The 25996-nt window shown below is 38.2% G+C and overlaps 1 protein-coding gene and 2 pseudogenes across 1 annotated transcript; all 3 read right to left on the bottom strand.

The window, feature by feature from the left end:
• LOC140945102 (5-hydroxytryptamine receptor 7-like) lies at nt 1-5355 on the bottom strand. Its single transcript, XM_073394167.1, has 2 exons — nt 4805-5355; nt 1-676 (listed from the first exon to the last, which is right to left on the bottom strand). Exons 1-2 carry the CDS (start codon nt 5176-5178, stop codon nt 124-126), a joined length of 927 nt encoding a protein of 308 aa, XP_073250268.1. The 5' UTR covers nt 5179-5355; the 3' UTR covers nt 1-123.
• Nucleotides 5353-7457, bottom strand: LOC140945091 (histamine H2 receptor-like; annotated as a pseudogene).
• A 5696-nt stretch (nt 7458-13153) lies between these two features.
• Nucleotides 13154-17163, bottom strand: LOC140948497 (melanocortin receptor 5-like; annotated as a pseudogene).
• Between the last annotated feature and the right edge of the window lie 8833 nt (nt 17164-25996).

The raw sequence follows: 25996 nt of genomic DNA, 5'->3' as shown, positions 1-25996 counted from the left end.
GTCTTAGGTCAATCATCTTTAATAGTTTTTATTTTCTCCATATTCAACAGACGTCTGCTTGTCCTCCACCAGCATTAGTATTCGATGGCTCATCAGTGCTTAATGTCGAAAATTGCGTCAGATTTATTGAGATGGACGTAGAAGACGAAGGCAAAAACGGCACGTCAAGATACTCCTAAAGGCTTTGCGGAAGTTCCCTAACCTTAATGCATACACAAACGGATTTACTACCGAATTTGCCATCACGAGAACAAGCTGAATATCTCTGACCCAGTGAATAAACACACAATGGCAGCCAGCGCAAAAATTGATGATATAGATACAAATGCACGATGGTAAATAACAAGCTAAAAATAACAGCAAAACAATAACAAGTGTCTTTGTGATCTTTTTCTCCCACTTGATCGCTCGTGTCTTCGCCAAGTTTTCCTCGGAAGTGCTATGGAGGTTGTCCCATTCATTTACTTGTACGCGGAGGAAGTTGAAAATTTTTGAATCAGTAAAAAGTAGTACAAAAAATGTCACAGCGACGGCAGTATTCGCGAAGATGAAACGAAACTTGTTGTGGCCTACCACAAAATAGGAGACTGATAATGAAATGGAGATGATCCAAACAACAAGAGACACTAAGAATGTTCGGACCGAATTGAGCTTGCTTCTGTAAAACAGGGGGTACGTAATGGCCACGTACCGATCTACTGCAAAGGCTGCCAGGCTCAGGAGTGAAGCGGTTAACATATTGATCAATATTGTTAAAACGAAATATAACATTTTCCGGTTTGTTCCAGTCTACGAATTTGAAGCACTTGGCTTCTACGTCTAGAAAAAACTGGTGTCCTAAATTGTTATATAAATTGCATTCAAATAGAAAATAAATTTCATTCTCTACTTTATTCGACGAGCAAAGCTGACATATCCTTAGGTTCTCAGCAATTTTAGGAAGACGGTACTAACAGTTTCAATTCTAACCTGTGATTACTGACCGTAATTTTTCTTCTGCCTGCTCTTTTCGTTTTTAATAAGGTCTAAATATTCTGATCTGCTCACAGCATTCTTAAAAGTGGAATAGAAATTCAATTTTTTGTAAGATCGCAACATGTTCGTTTGATTCTTTTTAAAGTAATCTATGATAGCCTGTTTTATTTTTGGCAGCCTCGAGTTTACTCATTTTGGCTCTCGTTCAAGTATACTAAAGAACTGTAATTTATTAGTAGAAGTGTTACAGTATAGTTTCATAATCTCGTGAAAAGACAGCATCATCATCATCATAATAATAATAATAATAATAATAATAATAATAATAACTTTATTTGTATAGCGGTATATACAAAAGCTCTATATCGCTTAACAATCAAAAAAAAGAAAATAACTAACAATAGCACTAAAGCAAAAGTCAATTGAAAGCGAGTCTAAAAAGATAAGTTTTCAATCTAGATTTAAAAACATCAACTGATCCACTTAATTTAATGTCTAAGGGAATATCATTCCAGTGCTTTAATGGGGCAGCGACCGAAAAGGCCCTGTCCCCATAGCTCTTCAGGCGCACATTCGGTACTTCTAATAAATGTTTGCTAGCTGACCTAAGATTTCTTGTAGGGTTATATGGGATTATAAGTTGACTTAAATACGGAGGCGCCAGATTATTGAGAGCTTTAAAAGTTAACAGTAATACTTTAAAGGTAATTCGCTGCTCCACAGGTAACCAGTGTAGCTCCTTAAGGACGGGGCGAATGTGCGCAGCCCTAGGTTGCCCAGCTACAAGGCGTGCAGCGCAGTTTTGAACGCGCTGGAGCTTCTGAATAATATACTCCGGTGACCCGAAGAGCAACAAGTTACAATTGTCCAGTCGACAAGTAACATAAGCATGGACGAGGGTCTTTGTGCTCTCAGAAGTCAGATACATTCTAATCTTCGCGATATTACGAAGATGAAATAAGCAGATTTACAAACGGAACTCACATGCTTATCCAGTGACCAGGTCTCATCAAAAACAACTCCTATGTTCCTAGCTTTGTCAGACCGCTCTACACGATGATCACCGACCAGGATACTATTTAAAGATGTGCGTGGCCGATATTTTGAACTGATAACGAGCAGTTCCGTCTTGTCCCTATTCAACTTAAGTTTGTTACAAGACATCCAACGGTCGATATCTCTAACACAAGATTCAACCTGAGAGACAGAATAAGCTTGATCATCTCCACTGAGAGAACTGAAAGACAGATACAACTGAGTATCATCAGCATAGAAATGATAGCCCATGTTGTATTGTCTGACAATATCCCCCAATGGGGAGGAATAGAGCAGATATAAAATCGGTCCAAGCACGGAGCCCTGTGGTACTCCGCACGACAACGAACGCGTGACAGACCGCGCACCAGGAATGCTCACAAAATGAGTTCTGTCGCTCAGGTATGATTTAAACCAGGCCAGAGCTAAATCGCAAGGACCGAAGCGGTTTGCTAATCTCTCAATCAGTATAGTGTGATCAACCGTATCGAAAGCGGCCGATAGATCTAATAAAAGTAAGATAACGGTCCTATTCCTATCAACGTCTAGCATAATATCATTAAAAACTTTGACTAAAGCTGTTTCGGTACTATGAAATTGTTTATATGCAGATTGTAGTATTTCATCAAGTCCATTACTAGAGATGTGATTAATCAACTGAGATGCCACCACCTTCTCAGTAAGTTTAGACATAAACATCAAATTTGAAATAGGACGAAAATTCGAAAAAACTTCAACATCAAGTGTGGGCTTTTTGACAAGAGGATTCAACAGTGCAAGCTTAAAACAGTCTGGAAAAACAGCTAGACATAAAGACTGATTTACAATTTGAGTCATAACGGGCAAAAGAACTGATGTACACTGCTTCAAAACAGAAGCAGGGACGGAATCAAGAGGACAGGACTTGATGGTCATCTTACTGAGTAATTCTGAGAAATCAGACAATGTTGCAGACTTAAAACATGACAAGGCACAATGATCGACAATGGCATCGGACTCCACAACAATATCAGATGTGGAGTCAAGTGAGTTTCGCAGAACTGTAATCTTATCACCAAAGAAGTCAATGAACTTGTTGGCAAGATCACCATCAGACGCACACCCCGAAGGATACTCCGCGGGCACGCGCTTATGTAGGAGCTTATTTACCGTATTGAAAAGAGTTCGGGGATTATTACTACTCTCCCGTATAATGCCTGAGTAATAGTCAGCATGAAAGATAGTTTTCCATTGTTTGCTAGTTGATTTGAAAGTAAAAGGCATTGCTTTGCAATACTAATGTTAGATTTCAGTGATAATCTTCCTGCTTCATTACGAGGTATAATGTTTGTAGCACTTCTATTTAGGCCAATGAATACGTTTGTAAAAAATAAGTGCGATTTTTTTCGATGGGGCCTTTTTCCCATTTTTCAGAATCAGTTCTGTCATAAGCATCCCATACCTCAGAACTGTACAGTAATATAGGAAGAAATAGGGCATCAAAAAGTTTATTGCATGTAACAAGTATAGCGTTTTGCAACAAAAATTGATCTTCTTGTTTTCTCTGCAGATAATTGTTTAGAAATTGAGAAACTTCCATTTGAATTAAATGTTATGGGCAGACATAAGAGTATTCTGTGGCATTGGCGATTTGATTCCCATTTAGGAAGAAGGTGTATTTATTTCGTGTTGATTTACGGTTTTGTTTTAGGAAGATCAGTGCTTTTGTTTTTGTTTTTTTTTTTAAGATTTATTTTCAGTAACCATTTGTTGCAATATTCATTGAGGATATTAATTTGTTTTTGAAGACCCTGTGCACTTTTGGAAATTAACACTAAATCGTCTGCATCAAATAAACAAGAAAGGAGTAATCCGTTAGGTAGAATAATTTGGTATGTTAGTGCAATTTAGAAGTCAAATAATAATACGTGCTATATATAGTCTAGATATAAGGTAAATAACAGGGGGGGAAAGGATACATCTTTGTCGTTCGCCTTTGTTATAGTTAAAGTAGTCTGCCCTATTATTGCCAATTTTTATCACACATTTTGATCTTGAATACATGTCGGCGATGAAATGATAAAGCTTGCCACCTATTTGTTGTCAAGGAGTTTATATAAAAGACAATTATACCATACCGAATCAAACGGTTTTTGAAAATCAACAAAACAGCAATACAGATGGGGAGCCTCCAAAGAACACCCCGGCCCTCCACCATTACCGCATTGCCCAAGAAAGCAAAAAAGAAACAACAACAACAACAAAACTATAAAAATTCACTTCCTCGACCTCCTGATCCCGCAAAACTAACTTGATGTTAACGTAAAATTTACCAATACCTTTCAGAGAAAAGTGCATCTTAAAAAGGAGTTAAACGACCTCAGATTTGATACTACCACCGGTATTTGTATTCAAAGACCCATCAGTAGTCAAAGTCGACACATGCATGGGTCAGGACCGAAGATACAAATGCACGATGGCAAAGAACACACTAAAAATAGTATCAACACAATAACAAGCGTCTTTGTGATCTTTTTCCCCACTTGATCGCTTGCTTCTTCGCCAGATTTTCATGTTGTCGTGCAGGTTGTCCCATTGTCTAACTTGAGCTCGCAAGAACTTTAAAATTTCGAGTTGGTGAAAAGCAACACGAAAGTCACGACAACTGCAGTATTGGCGAAGACGAACAGATTGAAACTTGTCATAGCCTACTGCAAAGTAAATCATGGATAATAAAACAGACACGGTCCAGACACCAGCAGAAACTAATAAACTTCGTTTTGCGTTGAGTTTCGATCTGTAGAATAGAGGATATGTAATAGCGACGTAACGATCTAACGCCAGGGCGGACAGGCTCAGAAGCGAAGCAGTGCAGGAAATGAAAAATGAAACATACATCGTTTTTCTGAGGGGTCGATTAATGATTCCAAAACCCTCGAAAAAATGAAAAGCTATACCGAGAGGAGCAGTTATGAGACCAACAATAAGATCTGCCAGACTCAGATTGACTACAAGGTAGTTGAACGGTGATCGCAGGTCCTTGTTGGGGTTCAGGAAAACGACAAGAATCACAAGGAAGTTTCCCAAGGAAGCAACGATCGTGATCAGTGTAGAACAGGAAGCAGTCAAGAAAGACAAATATGTCGGTGCTGTTACATTACTACAAGGATACTTTCCAATGAGCGACATTTTCTAACCAGCGGAGGCGTCGTACATGTAGCTTTGAATTTGACAAATGTTGAATATTACGCGAGCCTTAAACGCATGGAAAAATGTAGGTTTTAGAATATTGGGTCGAGGTATTTTTAGCCATCCTTCTTGATCCTTAGTCGATGTTGTAGGATATTTGCTTTAATCAACGCATTCCCACCCTTCCAAGTAATTTTTTTCGAAGAAGGAAGATTTCATTTCATTTTATTGGTTAATTCAGATTTTAACAAGTTTATTTTCTCACCGCCCACAAATAGCAAAGACTAGTCTAGGTGGGCAGTGTCTATATAAAACAAAATACGCACTCCAAATGGTATTCAATTGACAAGTCAACAAAACTTATTTATATAAATTGAAGAAAAGTTACTTCTATAAGGTGTGCATATTGTCTTCACCCATGTTTCGTTCCAATTCTATGTACTCCAGCGCAGCTCAGAACTGCCTGACCATCTTCCACCCACGCGTAGCTGCAATAATTCTCGGGAGATGTGAGGCGCTACGGTGTAATGAGTATTTGAACAGTTCAATCATCAGTCCTTAGATTAGAAATCGACGCTGACTGACGGGTAAAATATATATTTCAGAGCTAAATAATTCCCCTTTTTTGTTTATTTTTCATTTATTTATCGTTTATTTTATTTATTTGTTTATTTTGATCTATTTCATATTGTTCTTTATTCATTTATCTATTTTCGTTTTTTAATGCTTTTCTTTTGTTGTTGTTGTTGTTGTTGTCGTTGTCGTTTGTTTGCTTTTTGTTTTTATTTTTGGCAAGAACGCTCGGGGGCTCCCCACTTGGCAACTTAGGACATCATCTGACGCAAGCATTTAATTAATAATGATAATAATAAAAATAAAAGATAATAATAATAATAACGATAATGATAATTATTGTAATCATAATAGTAAAGCAAAAAAACAAAGCTCTTCCGGTTGTTGTGGGAAAAGGTGAATGTCGTCTACAAGAAGAATTAAATTGAGAACTGTCAGATTCATTCTGTTCTCCAATCGCGGGTAATTTCAACATCCAAACCACTGACTCTGGTGAAAAAATCAGGCTACATAGCGAACAAAAGAACTTCAGTAGCATAAATAGCGTCATAGTCTTAGGTCAATCATCTTTAACAGTTTTTATTTTCTCCATATTCAACGGACGTCTGCTTGTCCTCCACCTGCATTAGTATTCGATGGCTCATCAGAGCTTAATGTAGATAACTGCGTCAGATTTATTGAGATGGAAGTGGAGGAGGGAGGCAAAAACGGCACGTCAAGATGCTCCGAAAGGCTTTGCGGAAGTTCCCTAACCTTAATGCATACACGAACGGATTTACTACCGAATTGGCCATCACGAGAACAACCTGAATATCTCTGACCCAGTGAATAAATACACAATGGCAGCCAGCGCAAAAATTGATGATATAGATACAAATGCACGATGGTAAATAACAAGCTAAAAATAACAGCAATACAATAACAAGTGTCTTTGTGATCTTTTTCTTCCACTTGATCGCTCGTTTCTTCGCCAAGTTTTCCTCGGTAGTGTTATGCAGGTTGTCCCATTCATTTACTTGTACGCGAAGGAAACTTAAAATTTTTGAGTTGGTAAAAAGTAGTACAAAAAATGTCACAGCGACGGCAGTATTCGCGAAGATGAAACGTAACTTTTTGTAGCCTACCACAAAATAGGAGACTGATAATGAAATGGAGATGATCCAAACAAAAAGAGACGCTAAGAATGTTCGGACCGGATTGAGCTTGCTTCTGTAAAACAGAGGGTGCGTAATGGCAGCGTACCGATCTAATGCCAAGGCTGCTAGGCTCAGAAGTGAAGCGGTGCAGGAGATAAAATTAACTACACGCAGTGTATCTTCTAGGTACTGATTCCGGAGACTGAATCCCTCCATAACATGCTGGACTGCGCTCAGGGGAGCAACGATTACGCCAACAACAAGATCCGCAAAGCTCAGATTGGCTACAAAGTAGTTGAAAGGCGATCGCAGGTGCTTGCAGGGATTCAGGATAACAGCAAGAATCACAAGGAAGTTTCCAACAGTCGCGATGAATGCAATGAGTGCAGAGCAAGAGGCCGTTGAGAAAGATAAATATGTCGGCGCTGTGGTATTGTCACAAGGATACTTTTCAAAGAGAGGCATTTTTTGTTTTTCCCAATAGTCAGCAGCCACGATGATGTAAAAAAACGCGCCGCAAAATTTCAGAATACGAAATTCTCCCGCCGGGGTTCGGTTTCTACACTTGGTGTTGCGACATCTGGCAGATAAGCTGTGACCGATTCCTTTATTTATTTTTAGATCTGCCCTTGGCAAAACGACCCCTTGGAATTATGCTTACATTCACTGCATTCACGAGGTGCATCAGTAATCAAGTTTTGCGGGTGCCTTGAAAGAGGCATTTAGCACCATTTTTTCGTTTTTAAGGCGGGGTGATTTTATCAGGCACCCTACCATTGATAATAATAATTTTGGGCTTTATGGCTACTTCAAAGTATAAAAAAATGATGCAACACAGGTTAAACGTCGTCATGACGTTAAACTGTCAATCATGTCATATTGTCAATCAACCTAGATCCAGAAGATTCCCAGATGTAACGAATCATGAGAGTACATTCGGTAGGTCGATATCGTTAGCGTTGTAAAGTAAAAACATAACATAACATTTTATTAGCAACTCCCATATACAGAAATGGTATTGCTTTTAAACTATGACAATTTTGATTTGCATAATATTTTAAATAATCAAATAAACAGGTAGTATTAATTAAAAGTTATAAATAGAATTCTCTATTTCCCATGTTTTTGTTTTATGGAATAAAATTCTCTAAGTTGAAATTCCTCATAGACATTGTAGCCAAGTTTTTACAAATTAACATATCGATCAATATTGTTAAAAAGAAATATAACATTTCCCTGCTTGTTCGAGTCTACGAATTTGCAGTACTTGGCTTCTACGTCCAGAAAAAACTGGTGTCTTAAATTGTTAATATATAAATTGCATTCAAATAGAAAATGAATTTCATTCTCTACTTTATTCGACGAGCAAAGGTGACATGTCCTTAGGTTCAAAGGAATTTTAGCGGAGCTCTGGCGAGGGAAGCGCGCCTGCGGAGCACCATGGGTAAGTAAATCTACTCATCCCAGAAAATTTGGTAATCACGTGACCGTACACCGCCCTCCCGCCCGCTGCCCGTCCGTCCGCACCACAGGCATACCATTGTTTACTCTCACACTTTCTAGCTACTTTGGGAGCCCAGGAGAAAGCTGATTGCACAGCAATGTTGTCATCAGTTGACAGCTGTCAAAACAGGGTATCCGCTGACCAGTATCACCTGACCGTATCGCGAGCACAGGTGTCGACCTTCTTATGAAGCTAGTTTGTGCACGTTTGTATTAAGATTTGACTGAAGCACTGATCTGACCTAGTATGAGGTTTGATATGAGCTTGAGCTTACAGAACTTTAAAAAGCCTTTAGTCGATATTAATTCACCGTAAAAAGAGAGAAAAAAACTTTCCGAAGAAAATTTAGTTATAATTTTGGCTGTAGAAAGAAAGCTTTGAGCGATTTTCTTGTCGTGAGTTCATCTTTGAAAAAAGCAAACACCGGGAAACCGGCGGCTTAAAACATCTTTAAGCTTACTAGTAAAGACTTGTATGATTCTTAGATACACTTTTAAGTGTACAAAAACTTGACAGACTTGAGGATTCCTAGGTACACTTTTAAGTATTTAAAAATACTCAGTTGTTTTCGTGAATGAAAATTGTTGTCTCTGTAAATGTTCTACCGAATTATATTTCTTTATTGATTGTTGGTAGTCTCAAAAGTGTAATTTTCATCACTTTGCCGTTTGTTTTCAGCCGTTCATAAACATCGCTTGCAGGAGTACTCAAAATGCCGAGCGTATCAAACGCGTTGAAGCGTAACTCTTTTAAAATTTCTTCGTAAATTTGGCGCTTGTCAAAAGTTAGAACAGGCTGGCCGTATAAGTGATTTTGGACATTTTTTGAACTGTTGAACGGTTTCGCTAATTAAAAGTCCGCGCGTGCTTCGATGGTCCTGAGTATTGAATGAATGCAATTTGTCTTGAAAAATTGTGAAATAGTGCATTTTGTACGAGGTCTGTATGATAAAAACAGCGCCTCATAGTACTCTTTCTCCTCAGATGTGGTGTATGAAAAAAAAATAAATAAATAAAAGAATGGTTTGCACGCACCCAGATTTATTGGCAAGAATTTGTAAACTTGTCGAACGCAAAAAATTCGGCCTGATTTGTTTTCCAAGAATTTGTTTTCCACGCCTTATCTACTGTGATCAAGAGCCATTATTGCTCTTAAATGTGACTGAAGACTATTTTTTGGGTGTGCATATAAGGCTCAGTATCAACTCGATACAAGATTTGTTTCACTCCAAAATCACTTAGCTTTTCCCTCAAAAGTCACATGAATGTGCCCTTAAGTTAACTGATTTGTGGAATACAAAATTATTGTTTGATTTAAGTTATAAATTTATCAATGGGAGCTTCGCTTTTAGCTGTGGCTAAATCTATATATTAGGAAGAAGGTAGTAACAGTTTCAATTCTGACCTGTGATTACTTGATCGTAGTTTTTTCTTCTGCCTGGCCTTTTCGTTTTTAATAAGGTCTAAATATTCTGATCTGCTCACATAATTCTTAATAGTGGAATAGAAACTCAATTTTTTGTAACATCGCAACATGTTCGTTTGATCCTTTTTAAAGTAATCTATGATAGTCTGTTTTATTTTTGGCAGCCTCGAGTTCACTAATTTTGGCTCTTGTGCAAGTATATTAGAGAACTGTAATTTATTAGTAGAAGTGTTACAGTGTATAGGTTCATGATCCCGTGAAAAGACAGCATGAAAGATGGTTTTCATTGTTTGCTAGTTGATTTGAATGTAAAAGGCATGGGTTTGCAATACTAATGTTAGATTTAAATGATAATCTTCCTGCTTCATTACGAGATATAATGTTTGTAGCACTTCTATTTAGGCCAATGAAATGTTTGTAAAAATGTATGTGAATTTTTTCAATGGGGTCTTTTCCCCATTTTTTAGAATCAGTTCTGTCATAAGCATCCCATACCTCAGAACTGTACAGTAATATAGGAAGAAAAGGGGAATCAAAAAGTTTATTGCATGTAACAAGTATAGCGTTTTGCACCAAATATTGATCTTCTTGTTTTCTCCGCAGACAATTGTTTAGAAATTAAATTGAGAGACTTAATTCCATTTGAATTAAATGTTATGCACAGACATAAGAGTATTCTGTGGCATTGGCGATTTGATTCCCATTTAGGAAGAAGGTGTATTTATTTCGTGTTGATTTACGGTTTTGTTTTAGGAAGATCAGTGCTTTTGTTTTTGTTTTTTTTTAAGATTTATTTTCAGTAACCATTTGTTGCAATATTCATTGAGGATATTAATTTGTTTTTGAAGACCCTGTGCACTTTTGGAAATTAACACTAAATCGTCTGCATCAAATAAACAAGAAAGGAGTAATCCGTTAGGTAGAATAATTTGGTATGTTAGTACAATTTAGAAGTCAAATAATAATACGTGCTATATATAGTCTAGATATAAGGTAAATAACAGGGGGGGAAAGGATACATCTTTGTCGTTCGCCTTTGTTATAGTTAAAGTAGTCTGCCCTATTATTGCCAATTTTTATCACACATTTTGATCTTGAATACATGTCGGCGATGAAATGATAAAGCTTGCCACCTATTTGTTGTCAAGGAGTTTATATAAAAGACAATTATACCATACCGAATCAAACGGTTTTTGAAAATCAACAAAACAGCAATACAGATGGGGAGCCTCCAAAGAACACCCCGGCCCTCCACCATTACCGCATTGCCCAAGAAAGCAAAAAAGAAACAACAACAACAACAAAGCTATAAAAATTCACTTCCTCGACCTCCTGATCCCGCAAAACTAACTTGATGTTAACGTAAAATTTACCAATACCTTTCAGAGAAAAGTGCATCTTAAAAAGGAGTTAAACGACCTCAGATTTGATACTACCACCGGTATTTGTATTCAAAGACCCATCAGTAGTCAAAGTCGACACATGCATGGGTCAGGACCGAAGATACAAATGCACGATGGCAAAGAACACACTAAAAATAGTATCAACACAATAACAAGCGTCTTTGTGATCTTTTTCCCCACTTGATCGCTTGCTTCTTCGCCAGATTTTCATGTTGTCGTGCAGGTTGTCCCATTGTCTAACTTGAGCTCGCAAGAACTTTAAAATTTCGAGTTGGTGAAAAGCAACACGAAAGTCACGACAACTGCAGTGTTGGCGAAGACGAACAGATTGAAACTTGTCATAGCCTACTGCAAAGTAAATCATGGATAATAAAACAGACACGGTCCAGACACCAGCAGAAACTAATAAACTTCGTTTTGCGTTGAGTTTCGATCTGTAGAATAGAGGATATGTAATAGCGACGTAACGATCTAACGCCAGGGCGGACAGGCTCAGAAGCGAAGCAGTGCAGGAAATGAAAAATGAAACATACATCGTTTTTCTGAGGGGTCGATTAATGATTCCAAAACCCTCGAAAAAATGAAAAGCTATACCGAGAGGAGCAGTTATGAGACCAACAATAAGATCTGCCAGACTCAGATTGACTACAAGGTAGTTGAACGGTGATCGCAGGTCCTTGTTGGGGTTCAGGAAAACGACAAGAATCACAAGGAAGTTTCCCAAGGAAGCAACGATCGTGATCAGTGTTGAACAGGAAGCAGTCAAGAAAGACAAATATGTCGGTGCTGTTACATTACTACAAGGATACTTTCCAATGAGCGACATTTTCTAACCAGCGGAGGCGTCGTACATGTAGCTTTGAATTTGACAAATGTTGAATATTACGCGAGCCTTAAACGCATGGAAAAAAAATGTAGGTTTTAGAATATTGGGTCGAGGTATTTTTAGCCATCCTTCTTGACCCTTAGTCGATGATGTAGGATATTTGCTTCAATCAACGCATTCCCACCCTTCGAAGTAACTTTTTTGGAAGAGGGAAGATTAATTCAGATTTTAACAAGTTTATTTTGTCACGGCCCACAAATAGCAAAGACTAGACTAGGTGGGCAGTGTCTATATAAAACGAAATACGCACCCCAAGTGGTATTCAATTGACAAGTCAACAAAACTTATTTATATAAATTGAAGAAAAGTTACCTCTTTAAAGTGTGCATATTGACTTCACCCATGTTCCGTTCCAATTCTATGTACTCCAGCGCAGCTCAGAACTGCCTGACCATCTTCCACGCACGCGTAGCTGCAATGATTGCCGGGAGATGTGAGGCGCTACGGTGTAATGAGTATTTGAACAGTTCAATCATCAGTCCTTAGATTAGAAATCGACGCTGACTGACGGGTAAAATATATTTTTCAGAGCTAAATAATTCCCCTGTTTTGTTTATTTTGATCTATTTCATATTGTTATTTATTCATTTATGTATTTACGTTTTTTAATGCTTTTCTTTTGTTGTTGTTGTTGTCGTTGTCGTTTGTTTGCTTTTTGTTTTTATTTTTGGCAAGAACGCTCGGGGGCTCCCCACTTGGCAACTTACGACATCATCTGTAGTAAGCATTTAATTAATAATGATAATAATAAAAATAAAAGATAATAATAATAATGATAATCATAATTATTGTAATCATAATAGTAAAGCAAAAAAAACCAAAACTCTTCCGGTTGTTGTGGGAAAAGGTGAATGTTGTACACAAGAAGAATTAAATTGAGAACAGTGAGATTCATTCTGTTCTCCAATCGCGGGTAATTTCAACATCCAAACTACTGACTCTGGTGAAAAAATCAGGCTACATAGAGAACAAAAGAACTTCCTGAGCCGCATAAATAGCGTCATAGTCTTAGGTCAATCATCTTTTACAGGTTTTATTTTCTCCATATTCAACAGACGTCTGCTTGTCCTCCACCAGCATTAGTATTCGATGGCTCATCAGTGCTTAATGTAGATAATTGCGTCAGATTTATTGAGATGGACGTAGAGGACGAAGGCAAAAAGGGCACGTCAAGATACTCCTAAAGGCTTTGCGGAAGTTCTCTAACCTTAATGCATACACAAACGGATTTACTGCCGAATTTGTCATCAGGAGAACAAACTGAATGTCTCTGACCCAGTGAATAAACACACAATGGCAGCTAGCGCAAAAATTGATGATATAGATACAAATGCACGATGGTAAATAACAAGCTAAAAATAACAGCAATACAATAACAAGTGTCTTTGTGATCTTTTTCTCCCACTTGATCGCTCGTTTCTTCGCCAAGTTTTCCTCGGTAGTGTTATGGAGGTTGTCCCATTCATTTACTTGTACGCGGAGGAAGTTGAAAATTTTTGAGTTAGTAAAAAGTAGTACAAAAAATGTCACAGCGACGGCAGTATTTGCGAAGATGAAACGAAACTTGTTATAACCTACTACAAAGTAGAAGACTGATAATAAAATGGAGATGATCCAAACAACAAGAGACACTAAGAATGTTCGAACCGAATTGAGCTTGATTCTGTAAAAGAGTGGGTACGTAATGGCCGCGCACTGATCTACTGCCAAGGCTGCCAGGCTCAGGAGTGAAGCGGTGCAGGAGATAAAAAAACCTACATGCAGTGTATCTTCTAGGTACTGTTTCCGGAGACTGACTCCCTCCATAACATGGTAGGCTACGCTCAGGGGAGCAACGATTAGTCCAACAACAAGATCCGCAAAGCTCAGATTGGCTACAAAGTAGTTGAAAGGTGATCGCAGGTCCTTGCAGGGGTTCAGGATAACAGCAAGAATCACAAGGAAGTTTCACACAGTCGCGATGAATGCAATGAGTGCGGAGCAAGAGGCCGTTGAGAAAGATAAATATGTCGGCGCTGTGGTATTGTCACACGGATACTTGTCAAGAAGAGAAATTTTCTTTTTTTACCCAATAGCGATGATCTAAAAAACGCGAGCAAAATTTCAGAATACGAAATTCTCCCGCCGGGGTTCGGTTTCTACACTTGGTGTTGCGACATCCGGCAGATAAGCTGTGACCGATTCCTTTATTTATTTTTGGATCTGCCCCCGCGGGCAAAGCGACCCCTTGGAACTATATTCACATCCACTGCATTCACGAAGCGCATCAGTAATCAAGGCTTCCACGTTCCATGAAAGAGGCATTTCGCACAATTTTTCGTTTTTAAGGCGGGGTGATTTTATCAGGCACCCTACTATTTATAATAAGAATTTTTGGCTTTATGGCTACTTCAAAGTAAAAAAAATGATGCAACACTGGTTAAACGTCGTTATGACGATAAACTCCCAATCATGTCATATTGTCAATCAAACTAGATCCAGAAGATTCCCAGATATAACGAATCATGAGTACATCTTCCTGAATAATTTCGGTATGCCGGTATCGTTAGCGGTTGTAAAGTTATAACATAACATAACATTTTATTAGCAATTCCCATATACAGAAATGGTATTGCTTTTAAACTATGACAATTTTGATTTTTAATAATATTTGAAATAATCAAATAAACAGGTAGTATTAATTAAAAGTTATAAATAGAAATCTCTAATATTTCCCATGCTTTTTTTTTATGAAATAAAATTCTCTAAGTTGAAATTCTTCATAGACAAAGTTGCCACATTTTTTACAAATTAACATATTGATCAATATTGTTAAAAAGGAATATAACATTTTCCGGTTTGTTCAAGTCTACGAATTCGCAGCACTTGGCTTCTACGTCTAGAAAAAACTGGTGTCCTAAATTGTTATATATACTGCTTTCAAATAGAAAATGAATTTCATTCTCTACCTTCTTCGACGAGCAAAGCTGAGATGTCCTTAGGTTCTCAGCAATCTTAGGAAGATGGTAGTAACAGTTTCCATTCTGACCTGTGATTACTGATCGTAATTTTTCTTCTGCCTGGTCTTTTTTGTTTTTAATAAGGTCTAAATATTCTGATCTGCTCACATCATTCTTAAAAGTGGAATAGAAATTTGTAAGACCGCAACATGTTCGTTTGATCCTTTTTAAAGTAATCTATGATAGCCTGTTTTATTTTTGGCAGCCTCGAGTTCACTAATTTTGGCTCTCGTGTGAGTATACTAGAGAACTGTAATTTATTAGTAGAAGTGTTACAGTGTATGGGTTCTCGTGAAAAGACAGCATGAAAGATGGCTTTCCATTGTTTGCTAGTTGACTTGAATGTAAAAGGCATGGGTTTGCAATACTAATGTTAGATTTAAATGATAATCTTCCTGCTTCATTACGAGAAATAATCTTTGTAGCTCCTCTATTTAGGCCAATAAAATGTTTGTAAAAATGTGTGTGAATTTTGTCAATGGGGTCTTTTCCCCATTTTTTTAGAATCAGTTCTGTCATAAGCACCCCATGCCTCAGAACTGTACAATAATATAGGAAGAAATAGGGCGTCAAAAAACCGAACATTATGGCGCGGCATAATGTAATTTATATCGAGGCGTGGTTCGCACGTGATATTCCGCTGGGGTTGGCTTGTACCAGGCACGGATTTGATACTAGTATTAGTTTGGCCCATCAGGTTTAAGAAGGACACATGCCTAGTATATGAAAGAAAGTTCCAGCGAGATATTTTTCCTTCCTCCTCTCGCCATCAGGTTGAACAGATCCCCAGAAAAACTCTTTTCCCGCCTCCTCCCCATTTCACCACCTCCCAGCGATTTATCACGGTTAATCCATCCTGTCGGTTCGATAGTATCACTTTTTAAGGCTGGCGGTATTTTGTCGCCCCATTTGTGAACAAGACATCATATACGAAAATGTTTACTGCTGTGTTTGAATTTTGCTAATTGTTCGATTAAAACTAGCCACAATTGTGGCCAAATTTATTCCAACAAAATGTTTCTTATTGCTACTTCCGGGGAATTAGCTCTTAACTGGTTTCTCAACAAAGCTCGCTCCTTTTAAGTGGGTCACTTTAGATCATATTTGACAAGAAAACACGGCTCGATATAAAAATTATTGCATGTAACAAGTATAGCGTTTTGCACTGATCTTCTTGTTTTCTCTGAAGACAATTGTTTAGAAATTAAAGTGAGAAGCTTAATTTCATTTGAATTAAATGTTATGCCCAGATATAAGAGTATTCCGTGGCATTGGCGATTTGATTCCCATTTAGGAAGAAGGTGTATTATTTCGTGTTGATTTACGGTTTTGTTTTAGGTAGATGACTGCCTTTTTTTTTAAAGATTTATTTTCAGTAACCATTTGTTGCAAAATTCATTGAGGTTTTGAAAACCCTGTGCACTTTTGGAAATTAAGACTAAATCATCTGCATAAAATAAACAAGAAAGGAATAATCCGTTAGGTAGAATTATTGGGTCTGTTAGTGCAATTTAGAAGTCAAGTATACGTGCTATATATAGTCTAGATATAACGTAAATAACAATGGGGAAAGGATACATCTTTGTCGTACGCCTTTGTTATAGTTAAAGTAGTCTGTCCTATTATTGCCAATTTTTATCACACATTTTGATCTTGAATGCATGTCGGCAATGAAATGATAAAACTTGCCACCTATTTTGTTGTCAAGGAGTTTATATAAAAGACCATTATACCATACCGAATAAAACGCTTTTTGAAAATCAACAAAACAGCAATATAGATGGGGAGCCTCCGAGGAACATCCCGGCCCTCCACCATGACCGCATTGCCCAAGAAAGCAAAACAACAACAACAACAACAACAACAACGACAACAACAACAAAACTATAAAAATTCACTTCCTCGACCTTCTCATCCCGCAAAACTAACTTTATCTGAGCGTAAAATTTACCAATACCACTATGAGAGATTTACAGATTTTCTTCGGTGCTGTGGGGCAGGTTGTCCCATTGTCTAACTTGAGCTCGCAAGAACTTGAAATTTCTGTTGCTTTTGTCATTTTTTAGCCTGAACAAGAGCTTTAGTCTCAAAAACAGCAAAAACTTAATTTTACCATTTGTAGACAGAGATGCATTATCCTATTATAATTCCCAGAATATTAGAACTAAAATAACATTAAGTCAATGTTTGTTATTAATTACTAGCATTTAGCTTTTTCCCTTGTGAGAGGACGTCATTATTTGTCATCTTTTAAAAGACGTGGTCAACTTACCAGAGGGTCTGAAATAAACTTTGGATCCAATGGCTTGCAGTCCTGACTAACAATTGTAATAGGTCGTTTTAACAAACATTGGGTAAACGTAAATCTACCGACACGCCTCACCGTTTCATTTGTTTTTACGAGCAAATTTGTAATTTATAAATTCAAGTAAGGTTAAAAAGCGAAATGAATTCTGGTATAACTGGTAAAATGACTCCCACTCTTGTGAAAACTGAACTTCTGCAGGTTTACAAGTGCAAACGCTAACTACATTTTTCCATTTAGACCTTTGCATTTCAATTACGGCATGTGATAAAACATGGACTGGAGTGATAAAACATGGATTAGCAAAAACATATGAGTGAAAAAAAATGGATTAATAAAACATGGAGTAATAAAACGTGGAATAACATGACGCTTTTATTGGAGCGTACACTTCGTGGCGTCGTGATTGTGGATTAATTGAGAATGCGGAGGAATAGTAAGAAATGATCATTTTTTTTTTCCGGATACCCTTTCATACAAATACTCTTACTTTTCTCCGTTAATTTGTGTAACAGATGTCTTAACTTCTTCACAGGAAGTCTGCTACGTATGTACATGACCGTGGCTGTAACCCAATTCGATTAGAATTTCTGTGATAAATAAATTGCGCATGACGAGATCTCAGTTCCACTTCCTGTATTTCCTCTACAACAACACTTTCCTTATGTACAGGTAACTCCACACCTTCTCCGGCAACGTAACTAACAACCTCTTTCCCAGGGAACGAGGTTGCGTAACTAACTAAAATCAGAACACTCCCTTAAACAACCTTGCTAAAAATGCCCAATCTCCACACCGAGGAAAAATCACGAACAACATCACAACATAAACTAGAAATGCGTATCTCGCAATTCCCCTCGCGAAACTCGATTTTTTTAATTAGTAACGCTACTCAAGTTAAGACATGTCGGGCGGGGTAGGAAACTGGAAGGGTGACCAACGACGAATATCGCGGTGAAGGTCCCTACAGGTCCCTACTTTCTTGTTTCTTTTGTTCTTATTCTTTTTTTTTTGCCTATTGTGTGGTTTTATTTTTAATAGTGTATTGAAAAGCATATTTAGTATTATTTTGGCCGCTGGATTAAGAAAAAACAACAACAACAACAACACACGGCCGTACAGTTCGCGTAAGCCGTAATCTCAGGGACTTCAGGCCGTAGTACATGTAGAACGCCCACCTCGACTAGTACCTGCTATTTGCGGACAGAAATGGACTTAATGTAAATGTGAATGTAGATTGTTAATAATAATAAAGTGTGTGAATTTCTAAAGTGTATAAGTGTGCATAACTCACCATAACCAGTTACTGATGACCAAATTTTGAAGAATTATGTGTTTAACGATGAAATGACGTCAAAAATGCAGTCCGCTACAGGTTAAGACACCGTTACCGAGAAGACCTAGGGACGAGGTTGAGTTGTTTTGGTTGAGGAAATAAAAATGGCGGGCACTTCACTCGTTTCAAGAGTAAGAACTACAACTGTAACTAGGCGAAATGATAGCTAAAAACAAGGCAAAAACAGCAAGAAGACAACTCGAAGGGAGACATCTGCTATTTGGAGAATATTTGTGGAGCTGGAAAAACCTAAACGTACACTATCGAAGATGAACTTAACATCGATGCAGTTAAGCATGTTTTAGCTATGTTTTTAAACTAGGAATTATTTATCGACCTCGGTGGATCACACTCTCCTCGATCTGCTTAATTCTTCATATCCTACTCAGCCTCATTCATTAAAGTAATTGCTAATTTTATCACCACAGTCCATGTTTTATTAATCCATGTTTTATTAATCCATGTTTTATCAATCTAGTCCAGTCCATATTTTATTACATGCCTTCAGCAATTACAACGATATTTGCTTCCTTTATCTTGATTACTTGTGACTGAGTAGTTTAAAACTATTAGGACAAAAAAAATGTGATTCACAAAAATCAATTTCCATCATATCTTGAAACTCATTAGAAAATTCTTAAAACTCAACAAAAAGGAAATAATGAATTTTGATTACCCTAACGATGAATATTTATCATTACCAGAAATTTAAGACAAAATGGCGGACGCCCAGACTCGACCCAGACCTTCCGCTCTTTAAAAATGGCCTCCCATCGTTATAGAGAAATGTATAGAGAAATTGAAGAAGTGCAAATTTCAGATCTGAAGTAGAACACACGACATTTGCCGACCTCTAAATTTAAAATGTACGTACCATATCATTATTTACGGTAGTTTTGGTCTCTCGAAAGTTCGCCAACAGGCCGCAAACAACACATTTTACGAACGGCCGTTACGGTGCCTTGAGCTCTCTAATTCTTTCAAAAAAGCTTGGAGGTGCCTACCTTCTCTCCACAACATTTCGTTGATGTGAATCCGTGGTGCCGAACTCTCTAAACATCGATCGAGTGGATGTTCAAACTTTAAAACTTGATAAAAATCAGCCTTGATCCGTTTCCCAAATGGCCGCAAAATTTGCGATAAAAGAGGGAAAAGTACATCCATTTCTGCTATAAAAGCGATACAAAAAGCACTATTTCGCTTATTATTTCTGGTGAAAAGAAACGTTTTCTGTGTCCAGTTTAAGTTGATCGCCATCTTTGGCTGAGAGTCTAGCTTTTTACAACAGAACATCGCTGGCTAATTGCACTGTGGGCCCTGATTTTTGAAAATTATTTTTACTTTAAATGTCACGAATGAAACGAAGTTGTTTCTTTTTCCTAAAATCATCATTCGAACTTGAGTCCGGACTCTAATTTCCACTTTTTCCTTCTCCCTTGTATTAACTACCTCAAAAAAGAAATGTAATTTATTCAGATCCTTTGACAGTGTGTCATTTCAGTCCTCGTTTTTCCCTGCGTACTGCTTTCTTTATCCCGTCTCCACTCCAGACGAAAAATTTAAAAGCCTCTCAGTTTTCAGAGAAGGCCCTAAAATTGGTGCGATCCTATTTCTATCAGCGGAAACACAGGGTAAGATTGGGATCAGAGACAAGTCAAAGGTCTGATGTCAGAAGACGCTGTCCCCAGGGATGCTCAGAACACTAAAGTGCTTAGAAGCCTAAAAAACCTTTTATCTGCCCATGCCAAGTTGCAATTATTCAAAGCGGCCATCTTAGCACATCTAACATATTGTGGTACAACCTGGCATTTTTGCAGAGCCTCTGACAGGCCGGCAAAGTATAACGATTACAGGAGAGAGCTTTAACAATTGTATTCAATAGCAAACTGGATTCTTATGATAATTTACTGAAGCAGGCCAATATTACGACTCTTTACAATAGAAGGCTCCAGGACATAGCACGATTGATGTTCAAAGCTAAAACAATCTATTGCCGAAGTATGTACAAGATCTTTATAATAACTCAGGAGGAAGAAAACAGGCGATATAGATTGAGGAACTCAGACTTTACTATGCCCCGTTTTAATACGGTAAAATACGGGAGACACTCTCTAAAATATCTGGGACCTTTCTTGTAGTGTAGACTTGTACTAAAAAAAGACAAGAACAGCTTGACTACTTTTAAATGTTGTATAGAGAAAAGACATTTGACAAATGTAATTTCAGATGGGGGATGTATAAACTGTCAGTTATGAAATAATTGAATTAATCACTTGTATTATTTTAGTCCTTTTTTTAGCTTTTAATTGTTGTATAAAGAGATTTAACATTATTTAATTTTAGATAGGGATGTATAGACTGTCGGTTATGCAGTAGCTGAATTAATCACTTGTGTTATTTTATCATTATTATTATTATTATCCACCGTTTTCTACAGCTCCCCCAAAACTGAAGGTCTGAATGGGGTTTAGTGTTTAGCGTTTTTTGCCCTTCATTTTTAGTGTTGTTTCCGAAGAAAGTATCGTTAAAGGTGTTTGTGGGGTTCTTCAGACATATTCGGCAATGGACAAACCTCCTCGTTAGTCTTCGGATATTTTCGGTAGCCTTCGGAAATCTTCTGAATTAAATTGTCGTAAAATGGCCGAAAACTCCTTGATATACTAAACAAAAAAATACAGTCAACTCTTGCCTTGCCGACAACCTGCTATAACGGACACCTCGATAAAACGGACAGCAGTTAATTCCCTGCCGAAAACAAATTACAGACATTTGACTGAAATAAGCTCCCGCTATTATGGACTCTCGCTAATGAGGACACTAACTCGAGGTCCTTATTGGCCTTTTTGGCGCCCTTTTTGCTTCTTTCTGGAAAAAAAAAATACTGTCTCAAAGAATTTTTTTACTGTTAGCATTATTGAAAATGCCTAAAATTTAACAGTGTTGATGTTACAAAGCCACAAAATAAAGTGTTTAGTGTTATCGAAGCACCCCCATTCAGATCCTCAAAACTAACTGAGCTAACTCAACCTCGTTCCCAGGGATTCTCGGCGTTTGCCGTTCATATTTTTTCCGGCGATAGCCTGAACTTTAAGTATTGAAGTCATTCTACTGGATATCGCAAATCTCTCCTGTTCATTGAATTAATTATAACAATAATAATAATAATAATAATAATGAAGAAATGAAATTTTAATAGTAATATAGGAAATAATTTGTTTTCTTGAAACATATCATTCCCCGAGCACAACACCCTAGCTAGAACCGATAGAGCTAAAACAAGTCGTCCGATGATGATCTCGCGCGAGGTATTTCCGAGCTCAAAGACGAGTTTCGTTCTGGTTTATCTTCTTTAAAGAGAGAATTTGCACAAGAGCACGACGCTGCGCTAAAGAAGCTCAAGACAGCTACTGCTAGTGTTCCAAAATTTTAAAAGAAAGGCAACGAGAAGCAGTCCCTACTTAATTCTGAAGTTCTTGAACACGTCCAGTCTGCTTCGACCGCCCTTCAGGCGTCTTCGCCTCAAGTTGAAAAGGCCTTCGAAGAGTAAAGGAAGTTTCCAATTTTTCGAACCCGTTCGTTGCCGTCAATTGGCCTAAGGCTCACCGTGGTTCGCGTGTTGGCAGTTGCTTTGCTTTTGGCATTTTCGGCCTTTTCAGGAATCAGTGCCCCGTCCTTCAGGTGTAGTTTTCACCTAGCCAACCTCGGAAACGTACGTGATGGACTCGGATGTTGGTGAACTCGTCGAGGACACAGATAAATTAAGGAACTTTGTTGAAGATGATTTTGACTTTTTTTGAATATGAACAGGGTCGTAGTTCTACTATCGTTGTAGCCGGTAGGCTAAAATCCCATATCATTGTTCAGTTTTGGCGTTCTAGAGGCGCCAGCCAATTTATTCTAGATGTTATCGAGCATGGTTATCGTATTCCTTTCCACTCTACACCCCCTGTTAGTTTTTCTAGTTATAATAAGTCAGCTTTGGCGCATTCTGATTTTGTTAACGAAGCTATTTCCAAATTGTTGGTTACCAATCGCATTTTTGGATCGGACGTCCTGCTCCATAACGTCAACCCTCTTTCCGTTTCTGTTCAATCATCTGGGAAGAAGAGGTTGATCTTGGACCTTAGGTTTGTAAATAAGCATGTCTGGAAGCCAAAGATCAAGTTTGAGGTTCTTAAGGTTGCTCTGAATTATTTTGACAAGGGTCATTTCATGTTTTCATTTGACATTAAGAGAGGTTATGATCATGTCCTTATTTTCCCGCCCCACCAGACATTTTTTGGGTTTTTCCTGGTTTTACCAGGGTAAGGTCCGTCAGTTTTGTTTCAGGGTCCTGCCCTTCGGCCTCTGTTCAACCCCTTTTGTTTTCACAAAGATTTTTAGGCCTCTCGTTGCCTACTGAAGGTGGGTTGGTATTCACATTGTCGTTTATCTTTATGATGGTTTAGGGGAGGGGCCTTCATATCGGGTTGCTTTAGCCCATTCCACCACGATTAAGACTGATTTGATTCGTTCTGGCTTTGTACCCTACCTCGAGAAATCTGTTTGGGTTCCTACATCAGTCCTTGATTGGTTGGGTTTCCCCATTGATCTTTTTCAGGGTTTGCTTATTGTTCCGGGGATAAAACTCAAACGGGTTCTTTCTGATATTGATTCCCTTTTAGAGGCTAATTGTTGCACTGCCAGGGCACTATCCGTTCTTGCTGGTCGTATTAATTCCTTTAAACTAGCTGTAGGTAATGTTACAACATTGATGACAAGTTTATTCATATGTCCATCGTCCTTCAGCCTAGTTGGGACTCTAGGTTTCCTTTGTCCGATTCTGTCAAAGAAGAGTTTTTTTTTTTTTTTTTTTTTTTTTTTTTTTTCTGGAAAGAGAACGTTCGGTGTTTGAATGGGAGGCCCATTGGGCGTCACTTTTCATGTTCTCGTTCCATTCTTTACTCAGATGCTAGTGACCTAGGGGTTGGCGGTGTTTTTAAGACCACGAGGGTGTTATTTGTCATCTTCCGTGCACTGCTAATGAAATGTTTCGCAGCTATATTTGTCTCTCTAGTTTTTCCGTAGTTTTGTCAGGGCGCGCGATTTAATGGTTTACGGATAACCGCTACATTCCGTCCATTATTCGCAACGGGAGTATGAAGCGGGGTTTACACGAAATTTCCGTCTCTATTTTTCAGCTAGTTTTGCGAAATGGTATTTATTTGCAGGTGAACTGGATTCCTAGGTCTCTCAATGAGCACGCGGATGCCATCAGCAGGATCGTTGACTTTGATGATTGGGGTGATTCGTTTGAATTTTTTCACTTTCGTAGATCGTTTTGCCCATTCTAATACCGCAAATTGCCCAGATTCTTTTCTCGTTTCTGGTATCCTGACTCGGAGGGGGTGGATGCCTTTTGATTTAACAGGGCGGGGGAGAATAACTAGCTCGTTTCCTCCGTGTCCCTTGTTCCCCGGGTTATTAGGCATTTGTTTGTATGTTGGTCCATGGGCACTATTATTGTCCCTATTCCCCCTAATCCTTTTGCGTTAAAGAGACCATTGTTTTTACCAATGTTTCTAATATTTTTGTTCCGGGCTCCACAGAGTCTATTTTTGATGGCCCTAACTTTAGTCTCATGTATTAGCCGTCTGTTTGCCGGCTTGTTAGATTTGTGCTTCTAGGCTTAGTTTCTTTTCCGCAGTAACGTGTAGTTATTAATGTTTAGCCTATATTTAAGGTGATTCCATAGTAAAAGAACCTAACATAGATTTTAGCTAAAACTTGGTACACTGATGTAACAAGTCAAGAAGATGATAAAAAAGTAATAAAAAGTGGGGGTCACCGTGCTCGTTTTGACGTCACAATGCTGACAAATACCGCTATTTAGGACCCTTTTACAAAAACCGCTTGCAGCGCAAAACTAGACAAAAAGGAGAGATTTTTTCGATGATGCAGGTGACATCACACGGAATTTGACTTTAATGTATTGTTTATCCACTTACGTACCAGAAAAATGCCTTTTAATGCCCTTGTTTTTTCTTTACGCTCCAAAGTAGAATTAAATTGGACGCGCGCTTTTCGACCCGTGATGGCTCAATCCGTACAATTTAGTAAAACTGCCAAAAAACTGAACATAGATTTGTGCCAATTTTTTTCTCATCGAAAGGAAGCACTGTCCTTATTAAAATCATGAAATAAAAAATGGGGGTCACCGTACTCGTTTTTGCGGTAGAGCTGCAGAAAGTGCGCACGAAACGCATTTTCTCCGATTTTTGAGAGAGGACTGGGGCGAGTTTCAAAATAGAATGTATGTGAAAGGGGGGAGAACGTATTAAAAAATCCGTTTTTACAGAATTTACATCGAGATATCACATTTAGGACACAATGTGATAAAGAAAGTGTTTAAATGAAAATCAAAGTGAGTAAGCACAAGTTAAACATCAACTATCGAGGTTCTCCGAACTCAGCAACCCGCGTACTGCTTACGTTATGCACATTCCCAACACATTGAGTCTCACCTCGTCAAGAAACAACAGCAAGCAAAAATTCCAATAGCGTTTCTTCTTCAGTCAACTTCATTTTAATAACATTACTTCACATGCTCTTTTTTACGGCGGCCATCTTGTTATGCGCAGTAAGAGATGCGCAGTGCAAAACTAGGGAATCACCTTAAGTGTGGTTTATTATTTTTGAGTGATTTGTTCTGTTTTTTCTTTTGCCTCGGTGGTATTTATGCGGGTCTCGGTGACCTTGTTTGTACCTTCACTGATCCCGACGGGTCGTACCGTTACATTCTTGCGTGACCTCGGTCAGTTTTGAATCCTTTCAGGTCCCCCATATATATGGTCGCGTGCGCCTGGTTGGCCACTCTCTTGTTATCTTATGTATCTGTGTGATAGTTGTATGTTTTTTCACTACATATTACCGCGGGTTTCCTTTTTCTGCTCCTTTTTTATCGTGCATCTTTTTCATTTTTTAAGTCCTTATATTGAATCCATATGGTCTTTTATTTCTTCTGTTTTTCAGATGTTTTTCGCTAGCCCTATGTGGGCTGAGCTTAACTGAGCTTAACGATGTCAGAGCTCCCTCCCTACGCTGCTTAGCAAAAAAGCTACCGGAGATAGTCCTTGGTTCTAGGGCAGATTCGACTACTCTCACCTACCTCAACAGTTTTAAGCGATGGCGTGCTTGGGCCAACAGATTTCCTGAGGTCGCAGTGCTGCTCCGGCTTACGTTTCTTCATACCTGCTCAGTGTTCTCCAGGCT

The sequence above is a fragment of the Porites lutea genome, chromosome 1 (assembly GCF_958299795.1).
Source record: "Porites lutea chromosome 1, jaPorLute2.1, whole genome shotgun sequence".
NCBI classification, from domain to species: Eukaryota; Metazoa; Cnidaria; class Anthozoa; order Scleractinia; family Poritidae; genus Porites; species Porites lutea.
This window is presented reverse-complemented; position numbering and strand designations above follow the sequence as displayed.